The sequence below is a fragment of the Neolamprologus multifasciatus genome, chromosome 8 (assembly GCF_963576455.1).
Source record: "Neolamprologus multifasciatus chromosome 8, fNeoMul1.2, whole genome shotgun sequence".
Classification (NCBI taxonomy): domain Eukaryota; kingdom Metazoa; phylum Chordata; class Actinopteri; order Cichliformes; family Cichlidae; genus Neolamprologus; species Neolamprologus multifasciatus.
In genome coordinates, this window is record NC_140446.1 from 13,501,328 (window position 1) to 13,519,276 (window position 17,949).

General features: G+C 38.2%; 2 protein-coding genes across 3 annotated transcripts in view; both read left to right on the forward strand.

Moving 5' to 3' along the window:
* Positions 1 to 6,350, forward strand: part of LOC146512661 (zinc finger protein 385B-like) — a 76,230-nt gene extending 69,880 nt beyond the window's left edge. For both annotated transcript variants that reach the window (XM_085170891.1, XM_085170892.1), the window contains 4 exons: positions 2,494 to 2,865; positions 2,973 to 3,181; positions 3,367 to 3,465; positions 3,734 to 6,350. In XM_085170891.1, the coding sequence (XP_085027017.1) occupies positions 2,494 to 2,865; positions 2,973 to 3,181; positions 3,367 to 3,465; positions 3,734 to 3,964 (911 nt within the window). In that variant the 3' untranslated portion in view covers positions 3,965 to 6,350. The remainder of the gene's footprint in view (positions 1 to 2,493; positions 2,866 to 2,972; positions 3,182 to 3,366; positions 3,466 to 3,733) is intronic.
* A 536-nt stretch (positions 6,351 to 6,886) lies between these two features.
* Positions 6,887 to 17,923, forward strand: LOC146512662 (dnaJ homolog subfamily C member 7-like). The gene is made up of 14 exons (XM_085170893.1): positions 6,887 to 7,006; positions 9,961 to 10,049; positions 10,445 to 10,569; positions 10,678 to 10,791; positions 10,918 to 10,992; positions 12,053 to 12,171; positions 12,252 to 12,405; positions 13,112 to 13,276; positions 13,414 to 13,505; positions 13,600 to 13,673; positions 13,761 to 13,907; positions 14,161 to 14,316; positions 16,492 to 16,566; positions 16,658 to 17,923. Exons 1-14 carry the CDS (start codon positions 6,936 to 6,938, stop codon positions 16,693 to 16,695), a joined length of 1,494 nt encoding a protein of 497 aa, XP_085027019.1. The 5' UTR covers positions 6,887 to 6,935; the 3' UTR covers positions 16,696 to 17,923.
* Positions 17,924 to 17,949: the final 26 nt, after the last annotated feature.

The following is a 17,949-nucleotide window of genomic DNA, read 5'->3' on the forward strand; positions in this document are numbered from 1 at the left end:
CTACAGAGATGTGGTAGTGTTACTGTCAGATTTTGGTTTTTATTCAACAGTGATACGAGTCCCACATCCAAGTTCCTTATTCCTGTTATTTAATGAGGTGCTGTCACTTAGTCATGTCACTTGGACATGTCAAACAGTGTAGAAAATTATGGAAAATCGGTCAGAAGTACGGGTAATATTTGCCCACGAGTATTCTTTTCAAAACCAAAAATGGTCTGGATGTAGCCAGCAGTGGTGGCTAATGGATGTAGCAAAGAATATTATAGCAGGGTTTCATTTCTTTCCAGCTGCTTTTTTTTTTTTTTTTTTTTTTTTTTTTTTAAGATTTACTGCATAGATGGTAGAATTGATATGTCTTTTAGAAAATGTTTTTTTTTGTTTGTTTGTTTTCATATTTTTGCACTGAAAATGGGTTCTGATCTGATTAATTAACTTATTTGTGCTTCAGTAGAGCTTGGAGTTCTTCAATGAGAAGGGCAGCAGAAATCATTATCAATTGATCTTTTTTTTTTCCCGTTAATTTTTCAATTATTTCTTCAATGAAATCCACAGACCACAAATCCCCAGAAAAAATATGGGGACATTAGTGCTTACCATTACTGACCCATGTCCTTTCCATATTGTTAACTTTATAGCTATTGGCTGTATAGTTGCATTAACAGCAAAGAGTAATGACTTTGCTATTTGCTTTTTTTTTACTTCTTTCTAGTCATTAGTCACTCAACTTCCCATTCTTCCTGACTAAAAACACACCATCTTCTTTTCTCTCCTCTGTCTGGTTTTCCTTTTCATTACTGATCCTCTCTCTTCCATTTTCTTCCAGCGCCTATCAATTTCCCTCTAACCACATAATGATAAGCTTGTTACATTCGGTGGTTGCCATGGTTGTTGATTGATGGTGACAGAGGGAGCTTCGGCAGAGAGAGCGAACGAATGACAGCGAGACGCAGGGACAAAGGAAGAATGATTGAGATGGCAGGGGAAAAAAGCAGAAAAGATATGAAAATTAAAGAGAGATGAGTGTAATATAAGTATAATAGCAGGATTATATGAAAGGATGAGAACAAAGAAAAAGTTGCACAGGGAGGTCAGGGCCTGGTTCTTTTCTAAAGAAATAACTTAAGTCAAGAAAATGCATTATTCATACTTTGACTGTGAAGAAATCATGTTTCATGTAAATCAAATAATTCTGTAAGTTTAAAAATTACACGAGGTGTGGCCATAAATGCATAAATAAATTTACAAAAACATCTAAAATGTATTTGAAATTTAAAAACAGTGAGTCTAAGCATGAAACCCTCATGAAAATAGGGTTTTAGTGATACCTTTACAGACTGGTCTCAGTCTGTGGCTTAATCTGCTGCATTTAGTCCCTTATATTACAATAAAAATATATCTTAGCATTTGCATTCTTTGTAATTAGTGGTTAATATACTCTATTTTTCATACCCCCAGAAAAAGTCTGGACTTTCTCTTAACTGTCTGTTTAAAATCAGATTAACATTCAATTAACATTGGATCAAATTTAATTTAACATTATAGTATGTGTTATTATCTTACTACTAATATGTAAAATTGATGGTCATAATGAGAAACCAACAGAGACGAGAGAGTAATCACCTGACCCTGCGTGATAGCAGTGCAGCTCTTTGAAACATTTTGACTTCGGGGATCAAAAAGGGGATTGACCCCTCATTTATCCTTTCGACATCTCAGTTTACAGCTTTATGGACTCTATAGGAAAGTATTAGTGCCAAACAACAAAAGATGTGCTGCAGAGTAATGAAGAACTTACATTTTCCTCTATAAAATACATTATGCTTGCGGTCTAAACCAGTATTATTTTCATTTGCATGCAACCTTGAGGCCTTTGGGAACAATTATGTGATGCTTTCACTGATAGGAACTTGAATATAAGAATCGGTGCCAGTATTTCTGGTTTTTCATATTTGTATACTGAATTTTGGGGTGTACAAAATCCACTGTAGTCCTACAGCAGTTTGCTGCATAATTGCAGAACTCACATTTGTATTCTCATAACAAGATCAGTGGTTGTTGCCTGGCAGTTTGGCCCAAATATTAATTTTAATAATGTGACATAAGTCAGGGAATTGTATTTAGTCAAAATGCTACTGTACTTCCATTTGCATCATTAATGCATAATGAAGGGGTGAATCTACATAATAATATTCACCCCTTTGCCGTTCTTAACTTCCCCTTCAGTCACCTTGTCGTGGTACCTTGACTGCTCTCAATGGATTGTTTTTGCCACATTAGGCAGCTGAAGCCTCGTAATTAATGACTCTCCACTGGAAAGCAAATTGGATTCTAGTATTTCCTTAAAAACGCTAGTTTGGTCAGTATACCCATAATGAAAGGTTTTCTTCTTATGTTTATGTTCATTTTGCATAACCTGTGCAGCACTTTGGTGAACTAAAGTTTTTTAAAATGTGCTATAAAAATAAGCCTTGACACGACTTGATGTGTTAACAGGCCCAGTCACGTCATCCACTTCTGCACAGCAGCAAATGGAAATCAGCAAAGGGAGCTCACTGGCTGCCACTCCCTCTTCACAAACTTCATCCACGGACTGTTCGTCGCTAGCCTCTCCTCACCTATCCCCCCATGTTTCCCCGGGCTCTCAGTCTTCTGATCTTCCCTCAAACGTTCCACATGTGGAAGGGTGCAGCACGGCCACCAGTTCAGCACCACAGTCTGAGCCTCAGGGAAGCTCGACAGGAGGCGAGGAGGAAACAGTGAAGGTGGAAGAGGTTAAAGAGTCCAAGAGCAACAAAAAACATCTCCACTGCCCTACATGCAAAGTGACGGTCAATTCCAGCTCCCAGCTGGAGGCTCATTGTAGCGGTAGGTAGTTCATCTCTTTGTTTTTTGCCCTTTCAATCTTTTTATTCTTTATTAATAATATTATTTAACATCTGTTCTTCCGGTCTGATTGGTACTGATTGAATCAGGCTCTAAGCACAAGCAGATGCTGGACGGTCAGAATACCAGCCAGCCACAACGTAGGGTCAAGATGACATCCTCATCCAGACCAGCCTGTCGAATTAAGCAGCGAATGGGCAGCAAAGCCAGACCAGCAAGACCAGTTGGTGTAAACAATCAGCCTTTTCACTGTGAACTGTGCCAAGTGTCTGTCAACTCAGAGTCACAGCTGAAACAGGTACGAATACTTATCCTACTATTTTACTTTGCTAATTTTACTGCTGCATAAACCACCTGTCAATGTACAAATGCTAAAAATACAGGATGACTACTCTTTATACTCTACAAGGTAACTCTTTGGGAGTTTGTGTGAGCTGTCTTGACAAAATGACTTTATTCCTTCCTTTCTGTCCTTTTTTTTAGCACATGAACAGCAGGAGACACAAAGAGCGTTTGGCTGGGAAGCCTGTCAAGGCGAAGTTCACCCCCTATAATAAACTACAGCCCAGTGCTGTCTTAGCGGTGAGAATTTCTCTCTCACACACACACACACACACATTTGTCCACTTTTATTTTTGTCTAAATCACAGATGGCCATTCAAGATCACTTACAGCACAAACAAAACATACACAAACTTGTCAGATGCAAATTAAGTGCTGTCCCTTGCACCTGTCAGCATTTTTTGCAACAATGCTGACATGTGCATTTAACTCTGAGCATCACTGTGTGTAAGTACAGCTTTACAGATGCTTGTTCAGGCTGAACACTTTTTCTTGTCTTTGATTTCAGACTAAACTGGCCCTACAGAAGCAGCTATCCAAGGCCCTGCCACCGGGCTTCCTGACCAGCCCCCTTAATCCAGCTGCCCTGTGCACCATGGCGTCTGGACCGTTGGCACTACGGCTTCCACCGGGCCCTACAGCCATAATCCAGGGTCCCCTGATCAGCCCCACGCTCTTCAGGCCTGCCCCAGGACCGCTGAGGGCCACACATGCTCCTATTATCTTCTCTCCTTACTAGCAGGGAGCATGATGCTGAAGGACCAACAGCAGAGCTGACCTAACCTAGCCAAAACTGGGAGAAAAGATTAAACTGGTCTTCTGAGAACAAATCACAGCCCCCTCTGAGTGACAAGGACACTACACAGAGAGAGTGGGGACAACATATTATTTCAAGTTTGGCAAGTCATAAGAGCAAAGGGCACAATCCCCTGGTGTGGATTGAGATTTTGGCGCTGACTGACCAGCGTCTCATACTTAAAAATGGAAGGACCATTGCTCAGCTGTCTCCTGTCAGCAAACTGTTGAGTGCATGTTCCCCGGGGTCTGGACCCCTCTGGAAGCCATAAGAATAAGCATCCTCTAGTTTTATTTATAAAATAATAAGAAACTAATACACTAGGGTGTTTAAGTGTTACAGTGTTTGTTGCCAAAAAATTCTTTCATTTTAGGAAGTTGTACTCTGGGAGAAGAAGAAAAACACTTTATCTTTGCTTAAGTTTTCATAACTAAATCTGAAACTCCCAGGAAAACTGCTGATTTCCATATGCCAACATATGACAAAAAAAAGTGCAGATCTGTAACTTGTCAGGCTGAGACGACGACAATGACGACAACGAATCCTGACAAATGTTACAATTTTACAGCCATCAACAAATACAAAATGCCTTTTTTAAAATAATTTATTTGATACTGAAGGTTGTAAGAGTGCTGTGCTTGAAAGCATTTTACATGGAAAGTGTGCACTACTACCATCCATGTCTTACCATTATACATCAGAGCAAAGGATCAAGGGAATGTTTCTTTAATTTAAACTCTGTTCTGGCCATACTAGAAGAATAAATCTTCATAACACTGACAAATACCAGTAGTTTAAAAGTTCTAAACCAGTTAACCACCATCCTTTGAATATACACATAAGTGTTACAAGTGTTTGACACATCAGTCTTTACTGTGCGACCCTCAATCATAGATTGGTTCCCTAAATTGGAACTCGGTAATCAAAAACTCTGATGACAGGAGCCACTATGATGCATGTTTTTTAGGAGAATTTTAGATGGCTTCATAGGCATTAACACTTAAAGTCCCCAGAATTACGGTAGCAGGTATAAGCACTATTTAAACATAAATGGTTTAAAACACACTATAATGTAGTTGTATTTAGATATAAGAGTGTTTTGTTTTAACAATAGCGCAGTGTATTTGTAATAATCAAAAATCAAAATTAGAAATCTTGATAAATACAATCCATTGAACAACACACTCCTTATATCTAGCAACTTATCTAATGTTTTTTTATGCTGCCTTAGAAAAGCTAAAGAAGGGGACTTCAAGTATTTCCAGTGAATTAACAAACTGTAACAGCTTGATGCTGTTTGTGCAATATGAACAGATGGATGGATGTGTGTTATTCATCATATCAAAAGGCTTTATCCACAAGTTTTTAAAGTGTCTTTAACATTATATTATAATTATTATTTATAGAGTGTATTTAAAAAAGAAAAACAGTGTCCTCTCATTATAGAAATCTCTATCCTACATGGCTGTGCTAAATCACCCTAAGCAATATGTATTTTTAAGTGTCACCCAGTACAATTAATGACTAGTGTAACTGTGCATCAATTGCAATAATGTAAATTATAATGTGGTAAAAAAAAATGTTGATACTGTATTCTATATGAACTTATAAATAGCCCTGGTTTTTAAATCATTGTGCTTGTGTTTTTTTTGTTTGTTTTTTTTTACAGGCAAACAAGTGTCTTTTTCTTCTTCTTATAATTGCATAGTGGACGCATGTCATAAAATAACACAGTCGATTGATACAAAACGGGGTTCAGAATTATTGTGTTTATAATTAAATAAAATGAATGCGTCATATGACATGAGTCTACGGGTTGTAGAAGAAATTACACATGTGGTGAATTATTGACCACTGAGGATTTGAAATATTTTTACCTGATTAAGTCGCAGTTGATCTGTTCCTTGTGCCTGTATTTTAATAGCTTAGTGCCCTCTACTGGTAGGCAAATAAAGTGTAAAATAGTGTAACCTAAGAGTACACAGATGTTGGTACCTTTTTTTGACATAGAGATTGGTTTTAAAAAAGATTATAAAGAACTGTGGCTATCGGGATTTTTATAATGATGGCATATAATATTTAGAAACGACATCTAATTACTGGTCCAATAAATTATTTACAGTCATTCTTGTTACCTAGACCTTATAGTCTGGAATAAATGCTATTGTTTGCATATTGAGCACTTTCATAAGCAGATTTATAAGATAGGAAAATCCATATCCACACGTACAGTTGTGGGTTATTTTATCTGGAAAAGTCTGCATGCTCCCGGGTGAACACAAAGAAATAAATTAATAAGTAAGGTAAAATACAAGTGAAGGTATATAGATGATTTCAAGGTTTAAAGCTAACAGCATCATATTACTGGTTAATTTCTTTTTCTTTTCTTTTCTTTTCTTTTCTTTTTCTTTTCTTTTTTTTTACTTTTGGTAACATAAAAAGACGATTTTACTTTTAGTATTGCCAGAAAATAACCTACATTTAGACACATTGATCTGTATGAATGTTTTTTCGGCACTTCCTAGCAATATTAACGAGCCCACTACTGGAAAGTGTGTAGTGATGTGTATATACTGTAAATACAAATAAGAGAAATAACACTGATAACAGCAGGGAAGCAAATAATGAAGTTATGAAACCTAGAATAGGACGTGTCTATATACATCCTTCAAAATAAAAGTCCAAACCACCAATCGCACCGAATTCTCATAAATCTATAACATTTTGTTCATGAAATAAATGGACATCATTACTACTACTACTACAGACACATATCCCGCTTTAAGAACTAATAAAACTTCGTGTTGTACATTTTACTGTTTTCTTTTCTTTTTATGGTGACCTATTTTTTGAATTGACACAAATAGCCATTTCCGGAAATTACGTCAATTCACAGCAGTATTTTCCAGAAAAAATGGCAGCTGTTGACATCGACGTGCCGGTAGAAACAGAGCCGCAAATCTGCAACCAGGAGGACCTTGAACGGTAAAAGTATACCTACTCGTCGGGTTTCACTGTGATGCGTGTGTGGAGTGAAAATAATCCGAGTGATATTAGCCGGTTAGCTGACAGAGCTCGGAAATATCAGTGCGGTCACCCCGGAGCCAAGCTAACCGTGCTAGCTTAACTCGACAGCGTTCTTAAATCTTGCTTTTTAGAAATCTCGGGCATTTGCTTTGTTACTGTTTGGGGGATTTACATCAAAAATAAAATTGTGAACTCAAATTAGCCAACCGGGCAGCTCGCCAGATTGTTCGTTAAGAAAACAAAACAAAACCAGGTGAACTGGCGTGCTTTGCCATGGTCAATATGAGGTATCCGATAATTCACGTGCGCTTAACCCATTTGGGCGTCATTGAGCTGTATGTCAATATGTGTTTAAGTCTCATCCTTAAGAAAGCATCTTATTTATTGCATACTAGCAGTTCCAGCTTTCATATTCGAGAAACTTCCATAAGAGACTGTCAGGTATGATCAGCAAAAGCCTTCATAACCTTAATTTTAAGTGATTACTTGTTTTCAATACTTTCCCGAGAGGTTTCATGCCATTTTACTGTATTCAAACAGTAACGAGACTATGCCGAAGGTTCTGCACCTAAAGGGAATCGAGCATGAGCGCCTCGCACCCTCAGCTCACCCGGGTGAATCGCATCGGAAACGAGTCATCAACGTGCGCTTGGCACGCAAACATTTTTTTTATTGGTCTCCTTTCGTGCATGCGGCCTTTGTTGCATTTCAGCTTAAATACACCGTAACGCACCTGCGTGGGATAATAAAAGTACTGTTAGGTGTTATACCTTGTCAGGTTTACATAACGATGAACTTGAAAGATTAAAATGTAGGATTGAGTGAGACCTGGATTAATCGTACCGTAAATGTAAATGTGACTTCAGTGTGCGGGAGGAAATTGTTTTCAGGATTGTAATATAAATATTTTGACCTGTTTTTAAAGTTGGGTTTCTTTAACTAAAACATGTAACGCATTATTGTTATCAAATGGTCGCAACAGGAAGCTCCGTGGACTTTATATCGAACACAGTAAAGCCACCTGATTGCCTTAATGATTTGCGGGCTTATTAATGAGCAAAGTCACTCCCCAAAGCCTAATTTTGCTTTAGTAGAATTATCCTAATGTTAAAGTTTGATAGAAAGCAAACCGATTGGGCAAGTAATCCTTGGAAAATCATTTATAACTCTTGTGGCTAAAAAAGTTAAACAAAAAAATAACTAAAAAAAATGTTGCGCATCGTATCTTTTTCAGAAATCTATAATTAATTATTTGGAATTTCAAAATCAGGGATCAAAGTAACAAAATATTTGGAGCGGTGAAAAAGAGTGCTGGAAGGGTGGAGCAGTGACAACAAAATGGTAGTGAGACTGTGATGATGTGTGGTTTGGAGGCGGTGGCACAAACAAAAAGAAAGGAGGCAAACTTAAAGATGGCAAGATTTTCATTGAGAATGATCAGAATGTACAGGAATGAGTACACAGGGACAGTTTAGGTTGAGCAATTTGGAGTTAGACACCAGGTTTATTCACTTAATTTAAAATTTTAAGTTGATTCCATTTTCACTGTTAATCTGCAAAAATCCATAACTCAATTGAAATGGATCAAATTATTCCATTGTTGTTGTATGCCTCCAAGCTTTTTTTTTCTCACAATTGCAAAACTGTGACGTCAAACTCGGAGAGAATTCAAGCTTTTTCTACATTGTGTAGACTCAGAGATAATACAACTTTTATGTTTTCTTTATATACAAACCATTGTCCAGGAATAAATCAGGAAATCCATTTAAAAAGTAGGTTCTATAAACATCTATATGGTCTTATTAGTATCCATCGCTATGTTGGACTGTTGTTTGCAGTTAAGGCATGCAGGTTTTCACAGGAAGATAGAAACGCCACAGACATAACTCTGGTTTGGTGGGATCCTGGCATTAACACATCGCATACTTCTAAAGAATTTTTTATATTTCATGAAGACATTTAATGGCTTTGCATTATTTTTTTTAAAAAATATATAATGATATCATTTTTCTAAATGAAGAATAGAATACAGATAATTGATTTTATTTTGAATTTACACCAAATAAGAATTCTCATGTGTTTGTTCACTTTAAGTGAAACAACAAACTGCAGACTCTATCACTTAAAAAAAAGACTAAACCATAACCCCTAACTTAAAAATAATATAGTAACTATAGCAGGCCATTTGAAAGTAATTATTAGTTTCTGAAACTTCATGAAACTTAGTTCAGTCAGGTATGTGTGATTTGTGGTTGATCCACTGGTGAGTCACCTGGACTTGTTTCATCTCCGTTAAAGTGGTGTAATATTGTTTGCTTGAGTTTGTTGCTTGTTGGGTTTTTTGTGTCTGCATTCTTAGGTGTGGCTAACAAATGTCGCAACAGCACCCACATTTACTGTATCGGAAAAGTACTTTTATTGTACCTGGGTGCAATTTGGGCTACATAAAAACTGCTACATTAAGTCATACATGGGAATCAGTGTTGAGTTCTCCTTTAACACTTGGCACTTATGAAAAGACTGCGGCAGGTGAATTTCATGGCTATGTTTAGTACTTGAGCTATCAGTAGTCAGGACTGTATGTACCCAGATCTGCTGTCCTAGTTCTAGGTGAAGCACAGTCGAGTCCTTGTGGACACTTTGCAGGCTGGAAATTCCCTGAAAAGTGAGAACTGGTACTAGAAGAAGTATCACTGTTTTATAGTCAAGGTCATTCATTCAGTTACAGTCAGGAATTTCAGCCATCAGTGGAAACTACAATAAAAAGGTTTATAGGGGGGTTCGGGGGGGACACTAGTTTGTTTAAACACTTCCTGTATATCTCCACCTTCAGGGGGGAAATTAAGTGGTTTATTAGTTTTCTGGTTTATTGAGTAGTTTTAATTAATTATGTCTTTTTCTCCACTCTCCAGTCTGGCTGAAAGTTTCAAAGAGCAAGGCAATGCATACTACAGCAAGAAGGATTACTCTCAGGCTTTCAACTATTACACCAAGGCCATTGGTGAGTATACTTGGTGGCTTGATTTTAAGTTGTCTCATTGTTGACTCTAAACACCCAACGACGCCCTCTCTTCATACTTTGCTGTTGAGAAATGCTGCCAGTGAACAGTCCCAATAAAGGCCTGCGGTACAGTCATGCACTGATTGTTGGCACATGATTTTAGTTTGGCAGTGGCTGATTCAGCTGCACACCATCCTGTAATCATACAAGTTGGGACAAAAGAAAAACAAAAAATGGGGAAGTCAGAGTTTACCTTCTTATTTTTATTTTCTGATGATGCTGAAACACTACAGTTGTCAGTGATGGCAAGCCCAGATGTTGGTCTCTGATATGCACCTGTATCATTTTGTTTTTGTCACATAAATGATTCTTCTTTTTTTTTTAAAAATCTGAAGATGCATGCCCCAAAAATGCCAGTTATTATGGGAACAGGGCAGCCACCCTCATGATGCTCTGCCGCTTTCGGGAGGCTCTAGAAGATTCCCAGCAGGCTGTGCGTCTGGATGACTGTTTCATGAAGGTGAGTTTGAACTGCTTGTCACATATAGAACATCACATGTATTGTCCGCTTCGCACATCATACATGCACGGTAATGATGTTCTGAGAAATGTCCGTTCCATCTCGTAGGGGCATCTACGTGAGGGCAAGTGCCACCTGTCTTTGGGAAATGCCATGGCAGCCAATCGCTGCTTTCAGAAGGTTTTGGAACTGGAGCCGAGCAATAGAGAGGCCCAGCAGGAGGTGGGAAGCTTTAATCATTTTATTTAATTACTATATAAAAACAAGCATTGAGTAGGATCACATGCTGAGCTAAATATTTGAGTGAATCCATCTGTTAGTAATTATTGTTGTTTTTATTAATTTTAGAAAAATAATGCAGCAACACTGTTGGAATATCAGCGGATGGCAGATTTTGGCTTTGAAAAGCGGGATTTCAGAAAGGTAATTTATGCACTTTCTCTTGTTTTTTTTAGCATTCTTGTAAATTATAAATTGGGTTTTGTTTGCCACTGTATGAGTGTGTGGTTGTCACTAAAACATAAATATGCTGGAAAAGGATTTTGTCATATGTCTGTGTGATTAGATAAAAGTTTAGCGTTTACATGTTGGACTTTGCTATTACTCATATTTATATGAAAAGTACAATTTTGACATTAAACGATTATGAAAACAAGAAAATGGGCTCTCATCACAAAGCCTGTGTGTGTGTTTGTGTAACACCTTTCCTTCTTAGCAGTAAGCTTTCAGCTCTCCCTAAACACTCAAACTCACTTGCTGTTGAGTACAATATGACTAACAGAGAGCCTTCAGGCAACAAAATCTTTGTAGAAGAAACACAATTGTCACAGTTTCTGAGGTGAACCTGTGGAAGTATTAACAGTTGCCTGTCTCTAGATTACTCAGTGTCACATGCAGACCGATATCGGTGGAATGCGACAATTGGCTGGCGGCTCCGGCTAGCTACCTTGCTGGTCGCTGAGGCACGCAAGTCTGCTGCCGCCTGGCCCCTCTCTACGTTCCCATCTCCATTGCAGAAATCCCGCGGTGGTGGCAAGCCAGCAGGGACCGGCAGTTGCGCTTGCGAGATGTGCTATAGTGCCAAATCTCAGAGTCAGAGCCTAACTCCGACCGGATGAACCTGCATCCTCCACCACCTCCACATCGCTTTGTTTTTATTCATTTATTAGATTTTTTTCATATAAATTTTAAAGTTAAAGAAAATCCCTCAGTCTTAAAGTTAAATAACTTGCGTCTTCAGGTAATCAAATCAAATATTGAACAAAAGAAATTGCGGGGGTTTTTTGTTTTCTTTTTTATTTGCCATAATCGGGCAGCCTTCTTACAAAGACAGCAGCCACTGCGCGCTGTGATGGATGGTGACCTATCCAGTGGATTCATGGATTGTTAGTTTTCACAAAGCTCCAAATATTTCAGTTTTTCCTGTTTCTGAATGTAATATGGGGGTATAACTGTGTAGTATTTGGTTGTGGCCCTGATTCAGGTGGTGTACTGCATGGACCGGGCCTTAGCTTTGGCTTCTGCCTGCCACCGCTTCAAAATCCTCAAAGCAGAATGTCTTGCTCTGCTTGGACGCTATCCAGAAGCTCAGTCTGTAGCAAGGTAAGAGCAGCTGATGGACAGTCATTATTTTTTATTCCACTTCTTTGTGCCATTCTTTAAAGCCAGCCTTTTCTTTACAGTGACATCCTGCGAATGGATTCTACAAATGCAGACGCGCTGTACGTTCGAGGCCTGTGTCTTTATTATGAGGACTGCATCGATAAAGCGGTGCAGTTCTTTGTCCAGGCTCTGAAAATGGCACCTGACCATGAAAAAGCCCGACTGGCCTGCAGGGTAAGATTGAGCTGTAGGTGGCATTATCAACAACATGTTTACAAGTCCTTTTTGTATTGAAGTTCCACAGTTGCAAACTAAGAATACAAGACAAAGTTAGAGAGGCAAGCTGAGATGGTCTGGACTTGTGCAGAGGAGGTATACCGGATAAAGGATGTTGCCAGGCAGGAGATAAAAGGGAAGACCTCAGTGGAGGCTTGTGATTTTAGTGAAGGGGGACAACCAGATGGTTGATGTGACAGAGTAGGATGCTAGTCATAGGGTGAGATGGAGGCAGATGATCAAAAGAAGATGATTAAATTCAAGGAGCTTTGCTTTAAGGTAAAACACCATATGACCTTTTTCAAGGTCCTTCTAAATGGGTCCCCGTATTTCTTTCTATGTGTGTACAAGCACAAATGTTGTTGACATAATAGACACTTCAGGTGATTATTTTGCAGTCATTTGTGAAAAGATAAGCAACCTTGGCAGTGTGTTTACACGGCAGAAGAACAAGGGTACACAGTAAAGTAGTCGGTGCTAAATTTAAAATATAATCCAAAAATCAGCTTTCAAAGGATGAAAAATGATCTGAGATGTTTTTAGACTTCAAGTTTGCACACAATATGTTTTGAAAAAACCATTGAAAATACAAATAGATTAAAGGATTTTTAAGAATGCTAAAACAAAAGGACTGAAAAGTATCGGTGCCTTCTTTGCTCACCAGAATGCCAAAGCATTAAAAGCTAAGAAGGAGGAAGGAAACCAGGCGTTTAAGAACAACAACTATGAAGCTGCCTATCAGCTTTACACCGAGGCACTCGCGATAGACCCCAACAACATTAAGACCAACGCTAAACTCTACTGCAACAGAGCCACAGCAGGAGCAAAGGTAAAAGCTTGTTTCATTATACCACAGTTTCCTCTCGTTGTTAGCTATAATTTGCTTAATATTAGTAATCGTAGTATTCTGGGTCTTCTGGTTCTTTGTATCCTGTCAGCTCACTGTCATTATCTCTTCGTCAACAGCTGAAGAAAGTTGATCAAGCCATTGAAGACTGTACCAGTGCAATCAAACTAGATGACACTTACATCAAGGCATATTTAAGAAGAGCTCAGTGGTATGTTACAGGCATTCTGAGTCAGTTCTCCATGCTTTGTGTGTTTCGTTGTTCAGCATTGTAAAGTTTGTGTCTGACCTTGTGTTACCTGTAGCTACATGGACACAGAGCAATATGAAGAGGCCGTACGGGACTATGAAAAAGTTTATCAGACAGAGAAAACCTCAGGTGAGCTGCTCTCCTTGTTTTCCTAAGCTCTGATTGAATTTAATGTTCAGTTTTTCTCACATGGCTTGCATTTCTCTTTCCCTCCAGATCACAAACAAATGCTGAAGAAGGCACAGATGGAGCTGAAGAAGAGCAAAAGGAAAGATTACTACAAGGTGCTCGGGGTCGGGAAGAATGCCACTGAGGACGAGATCAAGAAAGCCTACCGCAAACGAGCCCTCATGCATCACCCAGGTAGCTGTCCTAGTCTTTCCACACAGTTCACACTAGTACAGCTCACAGTAATCAGGTCTCTGCCTTGAGTATTGGTCAGATTTAAGTGCAGTGTGCACAGTAGGTCAAGGCCAACCAATGACAAGACAACGCATCACTTTTTCTCTGTACTTTACACATTACAATAACCAGTGAATTGTGTTAAGATCATGAGCAGTTGAGTCTCACTTATCTCGAGGATTTATTGTAGATAACTGTTGAAATTGTCTTGCAGACCGTCACAGTTCAGCAACACCAGAGGTGCAAAAGGAGGAGGAAAAGAAATTCAAAGAAGTGGGTGAGGCCTTCACTGTCCTCTCCGACCCGAAGAAGAAGGTCCGCTATGACAACGGGCACGACCTGGAGGATGATGGCTGTTTTGATGGCGGAGGTACATTTTCTGTGCTCCTATCAGCTTTTCACATTTTTCTCAAAGAGTTCTCCATTGAGTTGGGAAACGGGTGCTTCTAAAGAAAAGAGTAACCCAGAAGATATTTTGACCTGTCATAGTGGGAAATAGCAATGGCTTTGTCATTTATTATAGGGCATTTGTTTGTACTTGGGTAATTATTAAGACCAATAGACCTTTTAGACCTAGTAGTAAACCCAGGAGATCATGATTGTCTGAACAATGGTTGTGTGTACATTTGAAAAAGGGCAAAAGCCTTTTTAAGGGTTTTGGGTTTTCTGTAGACTTCGTATATGATTATTGCCCAGGTTTACATGAGAAAGTTCCAAGATTTTTGGGGGTCTCATTTAAATTAAACACTGAGACATGTCAACACAGAAAAAAGTACAAAGTACAATTTAATTTCCATAATTTAGTTTCTAGAAACTCCGGTCCATTCCCCGTGTCCCTGACTTGCTGTCAAACTGTCAAGACTCTAATGGGACGCTTTAACAGAACACGGACAAATTTTCATACATTACTAACCATTTTAAGCAATGTCAGTTAAAATGTCTGCTTGTGTAAGAAGGCCTTTTATAATGTGGCATCCCATGACGGTCCCTACAAAATCAAGTGTCAGTCGCCTTTAGGTAATGGGACTGAGTGATGTGGCTAAAAAAACCAAAAACTTTGTATCTCAAACTAATATCTGTGTGTCTAAGAGAAACTACAATATGTGCTACAAAATAAAATTGTTAAGTCTATTGTTAAAGTTTTACTACTAATTTTTATCATAAAAACCTTGTTTCTCTACTAAAATAAACAAAATATTTAATTTTAAAAAAAATGGTGTAAAATATGTGAGAAGATGTGTGGAGACGGTGGAGTGCTGGCGGAGGCGTCCCTTGGCTTTGTATGCCGTTGTTATTGGAAGTGAAGTGCTCTCCATCGCCAGTTTATAAGAAGCTGCAGCTGTCAGCAGTGATTAAGTCACTGAAATCAGCCGCAAAGCAGCAGTAAAGTAGTAAAGCTGATTGGTCCAACTCACGCAAAAATGTTCAACCTTTTCTTCTCCAGAAAAGGAAATAAGCTTCATTTATAGCCAAAATGCAGACAATTACAACATGTATGTGCTAATCCACATAGAAACTATGAATCAACTTTTACAAACACGGTTATTATATATATCTTCCACCTCTAATAGGTTCCACTGTTTCTAAGTCTCATCTTAGAACATCACTGTATGTGATTAGTGGCAGCATGTTTTGGTCTTTTCAGTGTCACCTTGTGGTTATAATTGTAAAGGGTTTAGAGGTAAAATCTTCTGAAGTCACCAGTCTGCAAACAGGAAATAAAATTTGCGATGCATGTTGTTGTCTATATACTGCTGTGGAGACAAAGTCCAGTAAAAACAATGTGCAAAATCTTCCTTTAGAAAGGATACATTTTTAAAGGTACTAATTTGATTCAAAAGTTGTTTTCAATATATGGACATAAAACAAAACTAACATAGGAGGCAACAATGTTGCATTACGTTTTGTCCAGAAAGTAGGCTGTAAAGTTTCAGAAGATATTAATTGTTTTGAATATTTCTCACAGAATACAACAAAGAGCAACATACCTTGTGAATAGAGTAGAAATCCAATTCATACTGTGACGTACAGGATTTATCAACAGGCTGAAATTATGGCTGATACTGGCTAATTGCTGATCAGCTGGTATCACATGTATAACAGCTGAGATGGAAGAAACCCTTTGACAAGGTTACGAGTGTTGGTGTTGCACAGTTTGTCCACCAGAGGGCGCTTTGCAACTTCACAAGAGCAACAACCAGCTGATCAAAGTAGAACTAAATAAGTAAATGTTTGGGAATTTTTTTGTATTGTGTGTCTGAAAAGGAAAAATATTGGCTGATATATCTGATTTTTAAATCGACAAATATCTGTACTGTTCTAATACTGGTTTGCCAGTATGAGGCTGTACATTTACGTCCAGTTATCTGTTACAGATTGGACCTGTACTTAAAAAAAAAAAAACACTTGTAGTTCCTGTTTCTCTTTAAATTATATGTGCAATATATCACATAAATTGTTCTCCTTGCTGTTTTTCCTTTCTTTTCCCATCTTTGGCTTCCTTTTATCCTCCATGTTAACCTTGCTCTACTTCCTGTTTCTACAGATTTTGATGCAAACAACATCTTCAGGGCTTTCTTTGGTGGCCACAGTGGAGGATTCACTTTCGATTCCAGCCCAGGTACGTTTTTTCTTCACTCCATGGTTTTTATATATACATAATATAGGTTTATTGAACACTAACTGAATATTTGTTTTGTGATTTATTACAGACTCTGGACCTGGAAATTTCTTTTTCCAGTTTGGCTAAAGCAGTGGAGCATACACTGGACAAAGTCAAGTCGGACCCACAGTCACCTCATGATGCTCATACTTATGAGTGTCCTGTTAAAATCTCATTTAAAAAAAAAATCTTCTTTTTAAATACCGCATACATTCCTAAATTAACTCCCTTGCATTGATGCTCAGCCTTTGAGAAGGATTCAAACATTGATGAAGTCTTTAAAAAGTCTTTTAGATGCAGTTTGCATCAGCTGGGCAGAGCTTGTCTCTATTGCCAAAATTGACATTTATCTTCTATGAAATTTTATGTTGTTAAACTGCCTCAGTCTCTATGAAGGGGATGAACAGTGAGGACATACTGGCCATCATGTCTTGATTATTTTGAGAAGCTGTAACGATTTATACGTGTTTAAAGTTCTCCTTGGACTGCACATCTCTAGTGGAAGAGCTGATGTTCTGTGGAAGTTCAGTGACAAATCTGACCTCAGGACAGCCTGTTAATGACAACGCCGTTCTCTTATGAGTGTGCGTCCAGATTTTACCGGCTCTCTTGCCAAATACAGAATCCAGTTGCAGGGTTTTTATTTCCTCTCCATTCTTCATTGTATATTTGACTCGAATGTAAAACATTATGTGTCCACACATTGTCCTTCAGTCTTCCCTGAGTCTATTTATATTTATTGTACTGTATATTCTAAAGTGTATGCAGCAAAATCCCAGTGATGTTTGTCTTCCTTTGTTTGTAAATGTTTTTGACCCCATCCTTTTCACCTGTCTGAAACGGACCCACATAGGAATACATCCACACTTTGTTTTTGTTTTTTTCTTTTCAAAGCAACTTCACAAACGTCATCCACATGTTGCACTGCCCCATTCAAATTCAAGTGGTGCCTTACTAGAATCAGTGAAGCGTCCTAAATAAATCCACATACTAGTTCAAAAAAAGGCAGATGTTACACTTGTATAGCAATTTTTTTGGTTTTATGATAATCTGGAGGAAAATCTTTTCATCTTGGACCCATGTCATCAGTCACACCTTGCTGTCATTCATCCATTCATCAGTACAACCGTTCCCCTACTTGTTCCACCTGTTTAAAGGGGCACTGATAGCTTCCACTGTTAACTGTTCTGTCACTGATGTGTACATTATGTTTAAAAACTTGCTACGGTATTAACAAGACCTTTTTTTTTTCCTTCCTTTTTTTGGACTTTTTTTTTTTTAAACTGATAAAATAAAGGCTTGTCTTTTACTGTAATGAGTTTTGTCTTTGACTTTGTTCCC